Here is a 12,558-nt window from a genome sequence, read left to right on the forward strand (position 1 = left end):
TGTATGTATATATATATGTATGTATGTAGTATATATGTGCGTGTGTGTTTCAAATCCTATATTGGCCCTGCTGCATCACATCACAAGCCAGAGCATCTTTCACAGAAATTATTGGAATATTTGTAGTTTCAAGAATTCACCATTTGAATCTGAATGAAAACGCACACCCTCTCTGACAGTAGATGGCGCTAATGGAATATCAGAAATGCAGCAGTTACCCTGGTAACCCCGTAGATAAAGCAAGCTGGCTTCTTTCTGTTTCTGAAGCATTTAAATGTTTCAAGTAGCCAGTCTTTTTATCAGTCACATTACACCCAGTTATGCATTATAGATTTGAACTTTTACTAAGCACTATTACAGGCTATAAGATGTTAAAACATGTTTGTTTTTAGCTGTTATTCGTTTTAATTTAAAAAGGTCTTAAAATGGATAGTTCACCTAAAAATTTAAATTGTCATTTACTCTCACCTTCAAGTTGTTCCAAACCTGCATGAGATACTTTCTTCTCCTGAACACAAAAGACGACATTTTGAAGAATGTCAGTAACCAAACAGTTGATGGGCACCAATGACTTTCACAGTACTTTTTCCCATACTATGGAAGTCATTGGTGCCCATAAACTGTTTAGTTACTGACATTCTTCAAAATGTCGTCTTTTGTGTTCAGGAGAAGAAAGCAACTCATACAGGTTTGAAACAATTTGTGTGCGAGTAAATGACAGAATTAAAACATTTTTGTGAACTATCCCTTTAAATTAGATTCTGCTTTTGCATGTTACATCACATTTAAATGAGCATTTATTGGCAAAGAAATTCAGAATTGTCTTCAGATTCAGACAGACATCTGTGGTTACACTCAAGGTCGGTAATATTCAGATTAGTGCTTGAAAGATATGGATTTCCCAATGATTGATTCTTACATTATTATTTAACCACCCTAATTCTGAACACAGGGTTACATTTGGCCCTTGGTTACATGTTGCCATACATTTTAAGTTCTATTTTACAGAAGTAATACTCTGCTAACTTCTTTCAGTCACTGAATTAGACCACCAATCATTATTGTATTATTGTACAGTATAGACCCATTCTATAATATGATGTTTTTTGATTATCAACGAAAGAAAGAACGAACCAAAACACAGATTTAAAGGTTTTATGATAGGAATTTACAAAATACAGTTTCAAATTCTGCAATCAGCAGAAAATGGCTGACACAGTGATTGTTCACTTCCATTAAGCAACATCTTTCCCACAACTGTCTCTCATGTTTGTTTCCTTCCAATATCCCTTTCGATTCCACACCACGCCTTCCAAAGTCTAGCATGTTTCGGTTACGTCACAAGATCCCACAGAGTTTTGTAATGAGTATCAGGCGGCTTGTAGCTGTGACCCCTGCGCTACTGGTGGGGCAGCAAGGATGGCGACATCTTTTCTGAGGTTCAAGGATGCGAAAAGTGTGTCCAGGATTCCCAAGACCTGTAAAAACTCCTGCTGAAGTTCTGCTTCCCGACCCAACAGCTCTAAAAGACGTTGCAGCAACCTCTCGACTACAGGTGACTGGGGAATAACCTGCTGATACAGATCTACACACACACACGCACACAATGTCTTATGAAGAAAACAGAGAAAAACAATTCTATTTCGCAACCAGCAGTTCACTTCTTCATTCTCACTAGCTTACGTGCACATGATATGATGTGAAACTCACCAAGGACAATATCCCCGACCGTGAGCAGAGGGCGAGAGAAGCGTGGGTCAGTGATGTACCTGAAAAACAATAGCCAAAAACATCCGTTAACTTAATTTATGAATCATTTCTTTCATATTAAGTCATTATCACTAAATACATGTATCGTGGCATTAAATGCCTTGAATCAAGAAAATGTGGTCTAGACTCTTGTGGCTTGTCCATGCTTCAGTTTTTGACCTCCTGTTCTGGGTCACTTTTGTGTTGTGACCCAAAGTCACCACGCCCTGAGAACCTGCCAAAGAATTTCCCAGTGCTTTAACCATTCTAAGAAGTCAAGTTTTTGTCTCAAGAATGTAATGGGCATGCATTTCACAGAATATTAAAAGTGCTGAAACTGTCTTAAGTGTAAACTGTCTAAAGGTGAATCCCACACAGCCTTTCAATAACATGCATATACACACAATATACTTTTTCTTTTTCTTAAATTAAAATTATATACATATCTGTACTATTTCTACTATCAAATGTACTGCATCGAATTTCTAAATGAAGATTGTGTTATGACATTTGCATGACAATTAAGCACTTTTCCAGTAAATTCTCATAACTGAAATGTGAAAAAATGTGTTATTTAAAATGTAAATAAATATACATCATGGCAGTAATTATTAGGGGAGGGAATCTTTTGGAACCTCACCATTCGATTAAAAATCGATTCTCGATTTTGAATCAAATTTCGATTTGACGTGCATAGATTAGTTTACGGTTTTGTGTTACTTTTCTTTTTTGACTGTGGTAGACAGTTTAATAGGTCTAGAAGAAAATAATCCAACTGAATTAAATTTGAACCTTGCAATTTTAGCTTTTCTTCCCATTTTAGTCAACCCAATATTATAAAACAAATGCCCAAATGATAAAAAAGTGACTCAGTCAAAAGCAGTGAGTGTTTTTTTTTTACATTAATGAAACGGATGTCAACAGTTTATGAGGCTGCTGTCCCTTTAAGAACGGATGCACGGATATAGTTACACTTCAGATTTTCTCCCATTTGTTTTCGTTCACATACTCCACAGTTCACACAAAGTGCATTTTGACATAATTGTGTGTGTAGCTGTGAAAGAGAACTGAATTTGAGATCACATGCATGTGAGAGGCGGCATCTGTGTTTGTCCGTCAGTACGAGCACCGCATTGAGTCCTTGTTCGTGGATTATTGTGATTTACCTCATTAACTTTAAGTAGTACTGCAAAGTTAAAGAAGTTTTTTAAATTTGTGAATCAATGCAAATCGGTAGAAGATAGAATCGCGATTCATAATGAGTAATTATTATATCTAACAATAAAAAAGAAGCTATATAACTAATTATATTCAGTGAGAATTAAAATCATGAACATATCTATCATGAAAATATCACAATGCAAAAAAAGAATCATGTACCAAAATATGCTCTTTTTGTCTTCATGTTAACTATATATACTGTTTTTAATATTTTAAAGTGAAATATAACCCATTCACCCATAAACAATTGTACACTTTCATACATTAATGAATTAATGAAGTCCCCTGATGAGTAAATACATTTTTTTTTTTCATTTTGAACAGTTCATAAACCATCCCCTTTAACTGTACATGCGCCATCATAACATGTTTTATTTGAGAGTCTGAAGTCATAATACTGTGCGTAACTCACTTTAGAAGGAAGTCGAGTATCCTGGCTAAGCTCGCTTCATCTCGTCCTGCGAGAGCGTTTTTCAGAGTTCCTCTGCGGTTGAGCTCCATCATAACGACCACCGCCACCTCTGGTTTACTGCTGCGTTTCCATGCCTGTGTAAACGTGCACAAACATATACTGGCGTCTTCATCCGAACAGTCATATCAAACATGAAATGTCTTATATCCACACGTGTGTGTATGCGTGCGTTAACCTGCAGAGCTGAGTCCAGGGCTTTGGACACCTCAAAGCTTTTTAACTGTTTGTCATGTTTCTGTAGATGCTGCTTTGCTGCTTTATTGACCAAGAAATCATTCTAAAAGAGTGAGACATGAAGACAGTAAGACAACTGAAGCAAAAAAGTTCACTTTATACATGCCTTAGTAAACGGCACTTAAAGTAAATGAATTATATTATGAATTTAGGGCTGTCAAACGATTAATCGCGATTAATCGCATCCAAAATAAAAGTTTGTTTTTACATAATACATGTGTGTGTACGGTGTATAATTATTTTCTATATATAAATACACACACATGCATGTATATATTTAAGAAATATTTGCATGTATATACTGTGTATATATATTTGTATTATCTATAATTTATATTATATATAAATATTTTATATATAAATAACACATTTTCTTAAATATATATATATATATGCATGTGTGTGTATTTATATATAGAAAATAATTATACTCCGTACACACACATGTATTATGTAAACACAAACTTTTATTTTGGATGCGATTAATCGCGATTAATCGTTTGACAGCCCTAATTATGATATGAATATTTCAGCTGTTGCATAGCAATATTACAGAACAGTTTTAGCGTAAATGTTAACAAATCAGAAATTTAACTAAAATTAAAATTAATTGAATAATTTATTGAGAAAATGTATTAATTAATAAAATATCACCTGTTTGGGCGCAAAGTTCTTTCCCTTGACATTGACCCGGTACGCTGGTCCCCGTCGCCTTCGATCAGTTAACGTCTCTTTTTCTTCTTTGTGTTTCCTGTGCCTGACGCTCAACACGCCATTGGTCATCCCAACGGCAACTGTGTTATCATCAGGCTAGAGGAGAACCACAATGAGCAACACCTTAAATCAAGTGCAAGTGAAAAATCACTATTATACCTTTATATTTATAGATTTCTTCCTGTGCAATGAACTAAACGTACCGCAACAGCCAGACTGAGGATGGATGCCGCACAGTCGAAATTATGCACAACCTTATAGGAGGAGTTATACACTTTGACATGCCTAACATGGAAAGCAAACAGAAGAAATAAATACCACTTTTTCACCACAGGGTCATAAAAACTGCACAAACAAGTACATTATAGCATTTCTTTACTATGGCTCACCCATGCAAACATACCTGTCCAGTGATCCTGTGAGCAGTTTGTTGCCTGTAGAACTCAGACATGCACACGTAACTGTTTTGTGATGATTCTTAAGAGAAACAAGCTGCTGTCCGCCTTTCAACAAGTCCCAGATTTTCACATAGCGCCCTCCTGTAATGCATACACAAAATTATTTCAACATGACTCCTGATATTTTATCATAAAACAAATAGACAAAGTTGAAATCTTGACTGGAAGAGCCACATTTAAAATAGCACATCAGTTAAATACTACATTAATGCACCAAGTCTATATATCTGCATTATGATCTATGAGAATAAATGGTTGCAAGGGGTTCTAAGCATTAGTAACGACTGATGAGTGTTGTCTACCTGTGGACACCAGCAGGGCATCTGATGGGTACAACAGCACACACTCCACAGGGTGGCCATGTTGCATGGTCATCACACAGCTCCCTGTCCGCACGTCAAACACTTTTACTGTGTGATCATACGAACCTGCAACAGAGACAACCATTATTCAGGGCAAACATTAACTAATGTACAAACTATAACCTTTATGAGCATATTTAAAGGGATAGTTCACCTCAAAAATAAAAATGTTGTCATTAATCCCTCACCCTGATGTCGTCCCAAACCCGTAAGAATTTCGTTCATCTTCGGAATACAAATTTTTGATGAAATCTGAGCTTTTCTGACCCTCTATAGACAGCTACGCAAGCCTTTTATTCACATTTAAACATTCATCAACTCAAACATCAATTGTGGTAAAAAGATCCTCAAAGCATGTTCGCTTGACGTGCGAGAACCAATGAGGTTTGAGCAGGTTCGGTTGAGCTTCTGTTTACCACAACTGATGTTTGAGTTGATGAATGTTTATGGGAATAAAAGACTAAATTCAATCTGTTCATCATATAAAGCGATCATGTATCTTCAGAAAATTTGGACTAAACCGCTCAAATTATATGGATTAGTTTTACGATTATTTATGAACTTTTTGAAGCGTCAAAGTGATAGTTGCGTAGCTGTCAATGGAGGAACAAAAAGCTCTCAGATTTCATCAAAAAGATCTCCATTTGTAGTAATTAATTAAAGAATTTTTGGATGAACTAACCCTTTACCAATATCACTACAGTTGTTGGGGCTCAGTACGATTTTTGTATATTTTATGAAAGAAGGCTCATGTTCACCAAGGCAGCATTTATTTGATCAAAAAACAGTAAAACAGCAATATTGTTTAATATTACTACAATAAAAAAAAATGCTTTCTATTTTAATATATTTTAAAATATAATTTATTCCTGTGGTAACAAAATTCAGCATCATTACTCCAGTCCCCCCGCCATTGGTCAAACAAACAGATTCCATTCTTTTTATTATAAAAAAATTACACGTGTGCAGTTAACCTCACTGACTTGTTGGCACTATGAAACCAAAAAAAATCTAATTGCTGTATATTTATGCGCATATTAATTTTATTAAAACTTATGGATCTGGCTGAGCCAGATTTACATGGAAGGGGATGTGATCATGTCTAAGATGTGAATTAAAAATAATAACCTGTGACAAACAGATCTGGGTTGAGTTTGCTGGGGGCGGCAGCTCTGATATAGTCTGTATGTTCAGTGAATGAGCTGAGCTCAACAGAACTGGCAACATCCCACACACGACACGACAGGTCATCAGACCCCGACACCACGCGAAACCCATCAGACAGGAAAGTGGTTGCGTGTACCGCCCTGCACACAAGAGAGAGAGCAGGAAAGACAGACTTAAGACGAGAGAACTGCTGACACAGCTACATTACTGGGTTTAAAGAAATGAATTGAGTTATTATATTATTCAATAGTCATTATATCATGCCAGGTCATACTTGGAGTGCCCTGTGAACTGTCTGAGAGCCCCTAGGCTTTTGATGTCGAACAGTCGGATGATTCCATCTTCACTTCCTGCCACTAACAGCTTCCCGTCACCTCTGAAGCTCCCTCCATACGCTGTATCCCGAAAACGTGTGAAGCTCCGTGTGGGCTCTTGAGAGTGAGGTCCATATATGTGAATCTGATGCAGAACATTATAAAATCAGTATACTGCATATATCAGTGAGAGCAGCATTATGCTACCAACAATACTGTGATGGGTTCTCAGGGAACACACAAGAAACGTTTTATTTACATTATTTTTATGGCAATTAAGAACAAACGATCCACACTGTAATGCACATGAAATATATTTATATACTTTATATATATATATATATTTATATACTAAAACTTTTCTATTTTAATATATTTTAAAATGTAATGTATTCCTGTAATAATAGCTGAATTTTCAGCATAATTTCTCCAGTCTTCAGTGTCACATGATCCTTCAGAAATCATTCTAATATGTGGATTTAATGCTTAAAAAAACATTCATTATTATTATCAATGTTTAAAACAGTTGTGTACAATTTTTTTTTTTTTTTCAGGATTTTTTGATGTATAGAAAGTTCAAAAGAACAGCATTTATCTGAAATAGAAAGCTTTTGTAACATAGTCAGTCACAGGCGATCCACACTCAAACCTAGAAGGGGGCACGCGCGGTTATGCAACGCTAATTGCTACCAGTAAAACGCACAGATGAAGAAGAGACTTGAGAAAAATATAAATTCTATAATAATATCTCACGTAGCATTACATTTACCTCAGGCATTTAGTGTCGACAGCAGGTTAGTTCGCTAGAGAAATGAACTCTAGAGAGAAGCGTTTCATATATGCACTATATGAGCCTATTCATTATATTTACTTAACCTGTTAGTAATGTCTTGATTATTTAAAATATGTTTAAATAAATTTATCATGAAAACAAATTATGGCAGCCACTGTGTAAATGATTATATTTCAAAAATGAATTGGAGTAGCAACTTTACTTTATAATTAGATTTAGAAGTTAACGCAAAACCTGCCTGAATTTACATGTTGTTGTTTTTTCTTTTCTTATTTGAGCATTGATTATTATATCTAAAAATAAACAGCAACTGAATTTAATCATTTGGGCTGTTGTTAATTGTAACCTTTAATATTACAGGAATGTGTAATTAAAGGGCTCCCTATAGTTTACAGCATTAGCCAAGATTTTTTTATATATCTTTAAGAAAACTAATTATAATTGAATTTATTTAAACACAGACACACATTTGTCAAAAAAAAAAAAAAAAAAAAAAAAAAAGTTTAATAAAAAAAAAGATAAAATAATCAATTTTGTGTTCAGTTTTCTTCAACATTTAAATAATATCGAATTTTGCAGTATTGAGAACTGACAAGACATTCAGACACAATCCAATAAGTCACTTTGTATATTAGAATAAATAAATAGATGAATATGTAAATATGAGAGTAGTAGGAATATGTAATGAGAGAAAAATAACAATAAATGGACTCACTCTGGTGGAGGCTGTGACGGCATAATTGTGAGGTGGGAGAGGAGAGAATTCGATCTTTGTTACAGCACCAAACTCTTTAATCTGCAAAGCAGGCTGAAAGAAAAAACACAGACTGTCATCAAAACCAGTGTGAATAAATGGTGAAAAACTTATAAGAAAAGTTGACCAATTAAAGCTGCTAAGATACACCCTTAGACAAAAAAAAGTTGGCAGACTTTGTAATTTTTCCAGTAGAGCGTGTCCTCTGTTACTTTCTCCCCAAGTTTTGGATAGGTCTGAATTCTGGTGGGTTTAAACGAAGCCATCTCAGATATGAACACTGATTCTCAGCTGACAGCAGGTTCACTCAGGGGACCTGCAATATCACAACATTCACACGGACATCACAATGAATACCAGCACGTTGCAAGTATTTTGTATCAAGCTTGGACTGCAGCTTTATTTAGTTTCAGCCTTGCATATAACTTGATTTGGCAATCAACAGAAAATCATCAAAAAACAACTCCCTCCAATATAATTTGCAAATATACAAATGTAAATGTTGAATAATACATCTGTATTATATATCATTCTCGGTTTAAATAAGGAGTCCCTATTTAAATCTATTTCTACAACTAATTACTACTACTATCAACCACACACTTCTATGATAACAGGAGCTTAACTCTTGTAGGTTTATTCGATAAACAGCATCGTTTAATCTAAATTTTATAATGTGTTTCTTACCTTATTGTGGCCTCCCAAAAAAAATGAAACAGATTCTTGCTGGCTTTTCTGTACGTTACAGACTGCAAAACATGCGCAAAATCACGTTGATTCTACATCCACATGGAGACCGCCATTGTGTGACATCACACTTCCGGTGTTGAACAAACTTTATTGAGTTACATGATCCTCGACCGATAGATAGAGCGTAGCGATTTGTCTTCTTCGTGAATATAAAACGTACACGCAACAGCCAGACTCAAACTGTGCAAAACACAAATTTATTGATTTAATACATTTTCTTTGATTTCTTAGCAATGACATTTTACAAACACAATTTGATTTCCTGAAGGATGTAGCGGCTATGATCTGGAGCCTGGATATATGATTAAATAATTTTCCAATATCAGCCCAAACATTTTATTTAAGAAGGCCTAACGTTACACAATGAATACAGTTTTTTCAGATGCTTTGGTATATTTCACAGATCACATTTTAAACCCTCAAAATAGGCTAGGCTACCTGTTCAACCTCCACATCATCTAGTCTTGTGAACATCATAAAAGCAATTTCTTATTATTTTAAACAAATGACTTGCTTTGGTACGTTCATGCAATTGATGTTGTACAATTGTCTGCTGTTTCCTATATTATCAATCACTATAGGGGGTAGTGGGGACGGTCACGGTTACAACACTTTTTGCATTCCCTTCAGTTTCTCAGAGATTGTTTGTATTGGTAGGCCAAAATCTGTCATCTACCCACCACACTGCTGTAACACGTGTAAATATGATAATATAGGCTACATACAATTTAATTTATATTTGAATAGACAATGTCAAATGTTGCAACTGGCCCCATAATAGTCCACAGGGACAGTTGCAACATTCATTAAAATTTAATAAAGAATTACATGGATTTTTAAGAATTAAAAAAAGAATAATATAAATGATTCTTTAACATCATTTTACAGTTTCTTTATTTTATTTGTGCACAGACAGGGTCTTCACTAAGTTAAATTGGCTGTAAAAAGACAAAGATTAGCAATATATATATATATATATATATATTAGGGCTGTCAAACGATTAATCGCGATTAATCGCATCCAAAATAAAAGTTTGTTTTTACATAATATATGTGTGTGTATGGAGTATAATTATTTTCTATATATAAATACACACACATGCATGTATATATTTAAGAAAAATGTGTTTATATATAAAATATTTATATATAATATAAATTATATATAATATAAATATATATACACAGTATATACATGCAAATATTTCTTAAATATATACATGCATGTGTGTGTATTTATATATAGAAAATAATTATACACCATACACACACATATATTATGTAAAAACAAACTTTTATTTTGGATGCGATTAATCGCGATTAATCGTTTGACAGCCCTAATATATATATATATATATAGCCTATATATAATAATTATTAAAATAATTATTAAAAACTTTATTTTTATTAAATTCAAGAAACTGAAATGTAATAATCTTTCTGTGAACTTGAACACAGGTTTGGTTATAATTGTGAGGGCTAAATGTTTTCACTTATATAGTGAAATATGGCAACCGACTAGTGAGGACGTTTTACTGGTCCTTACTAGTCAAAAAAGCTTATAAGTCAGAACTTTTTAAAACTTTTCAAAAATCTAGCAAAAAATCTAGTGAAGTGGTGTCCAATCCTGCTCCTGGACGGCCACTGTCCTGACTTTAGCTTCAACCCCACTTAAAAACGCCTGATCCAGCAAATAAAGGCCATACTATTGAAACAGTGACCGAGAGAGTTCAACGCGCTGCAACTGAAGAAAACACATGTAAATAAAACAACACCTGCAAATTAAGAAAATCTTCATCAGTTTCATAACACACGTGTGCTCCAAATACTCACAACACAACCAAATACAGAAACGCGCTGCAAATGGCACAGACCACAACTGAAATGTTTCCAGGTGACCCCAATAAGTGACGAACCTGGCTAGGACATGCTTACAGCTCAAAGTGTACTTTATTTTATTATATTATTATAATTATTATTATGATTTGCAAAACATACGGAGATATAGGCTACAACATACAAAATGTTAACAATATGTTCAATGTCATCAGAATACTAATTGTGTAGAAAAGAACAATGAGCTGAAAACTAAAATAAATAAATAAATAAAAAAGATAGAGAAAAAGAACATGAGAGAAAGATGTTAATCTATACATCAGTTACATTGATGTATAGATAATAAGAGCAGGCAATGCATGGTCCAAAGATGAGATGGAAAGTTTTAAAGTTGACACACTCGCACACATAACGCATATTTGAAAGACCTTTTTTGTATAAAATGTAAATTTATTTGCAACAGTTATGTTAACAGAAATAATAAGATATTTCTGGTAATAACAGCTCTATTCAGCTGATGGACACCGTGCTGTGTTGTCATGGGAACATCCCAGGTGAAAATAATGAGGAAGTTACGTTGTCTTTCGTTGCTCCCTTCACCAAGTGCGTTCCAAATGGCATAATGGTACACAAGTTCCCTGCTCACTCCAAAGTCCCCACTTCAAGGGCTCTGCCGTCTGCCCTTCGAAGGGAGTAGGACATAGAGATGCTCACGAGCAATAAGCACGTCCCAGCCGGGTTCGTCACTTATTGGGGTCACCTGGAAACGTTTCCTTTGTGGTCTGTACTATTTGCAGCACGTTTCTGTATTTGGTTGTGTTGTGAGTATTTGGAGCACACGTGTGTTGTGAAACTGATGAAGATGTTTTCTTAAATTGAGGGTGTTTTTCTATTTGCACGTGTTTTCTTCAGTTGCAGCGTTGAGCTCTCACGACCACCGTAGAAAGGGGTTCTTCATTAATCAATCAAATTTATCAATGTATGATAAGTGACAGCCATGATAAGACTTGTTATGCTAGCTGGACACAATAGCTGCATCTGAAATCGCATACTTCCCTACTATATAGTAGGTGAAAAAAAGTATGTGACAAAAGAAGAATGTCCGAATTCATTCTCATAAAAGAGTAGGCAAAAAGTACCCGGATGATCTACTACTTCCGCCTAGATCCTGAAGTGTGCATGGACCATAGACAGTAAAAGAAATGGACACAGCGACCCCATTGGATTCAACGGAGAAATGTGAAGTCAATTAGAAGCACTCACTTCCTGATGGCTGCGCTTGACGACGTAGATGTGACGTGAGCAACCTGTCTGTCTTCTAGTAGCTGTGCCAAGAGAAATCTGAATCATTCCCTTCCGAAACATAGAGACGGAGAGCTTGAGTAGGAGGTGTCCATGAGCTAGGAGCAGGAGCAACTTTTGCTAAGTATTCTGATTAATTATTTTGTCATTTTGCCTCCACGTCCCCCCGATTGCCCGCGAGCTTCTCCTCCTGTCCATACAGTAATTTCTCTACAGTCACGTGGTTATGACGCAATCGTTAGCCTATTTTTACAAAAACTGCTTCTATGGGGCCATAACGTAAGATACAAGGTAATGGAGCCTTTAATACATTTTCGTGTTTCTTTAGAAATAAATAATGGACAAATGGAGTCTGTAAATGCCTCAGATGTACAGTTATTCGCTGTCAAAGTGACGCCAAAATGAATGGGAGTCAATGGAATGCTAACAGCA

At 35.1% G+C, this 12,558-nt stretch overlaps 1 protein-coding gene across 1 annotated transcript; it reads right to left on the reverse strand.

Moving 5' to 3' along the window:
- Positions 1 to 736: 736 nt before the first annotated feature.
- On the reverse strand, positions 737 to 9,059 carry utp15 (UTP15 small subunit processome component). The gene is made up of 13 exons (XM_079874315.1): positions 8,926 to 9,059; positions 8,415 to 8,554; positions 8,200 to 8,292; positions 6,652 to 6,836; positions 6,339 to 6,517; positions 5,151 to 5,276; positions 4,794 to 4,929; positions 4,594 to 4,675; positions 4,331 to 4,486; positions 3,618 to 3,719; positions 3,383 to 3,516; positions 1,711 to 1,769; positions 737 to 1,585 (listed from the first exon to the last, which is right to left on the reverse strand). Exons 2-13 carry the CDS (start codon positions 8,502 to 8,504, stop codon positions 1,371 to 1,373), a joined length of 1,557 nt encoding a protein of 518 aa, XP_079730441.1. The 5' UTR covers positions 8,505 to 8,554; positions 8,926 to 9,059; the 3' UTR covers positions 737 to 1,370.
- Positions 9,060 to 12,558: the final 3,499 nt, after the last annotated feature.

This window comes from Squalius cephalus (assembly GCF_949319135.1).
Source record: "Squalius cephalus genome assembly, chromosome: 6".
NCBI lineage: Eukaryota > Metazoa > Chordata > Actinopteri > Cypriniformes > Leuciscidae > Squalius > Squalius cephalus.

Coding starts and splice junctions, on each gene's coding strand:
- utp15 (XM_079874315.1), bottom strand. CDS start 8,504: ATGGCTTCGTTTAAACCCACCAGAATTCAGACCTATCCAAAACTTGGG. Junction 6,518..6,651: donor CAGTTCACAGGGCACTCCAA/GTATGACCTGGC, acceptor TCTTGTGTGCAG/GGCGGTACACGCAACCACTT. Junction 3,720..4,330: donor AGAACTTTGCGCCCAAACAG/GTGATATTTTAT, acceptor TCACTCTTTTAG/AATGATTTCTTGGTCAATAA.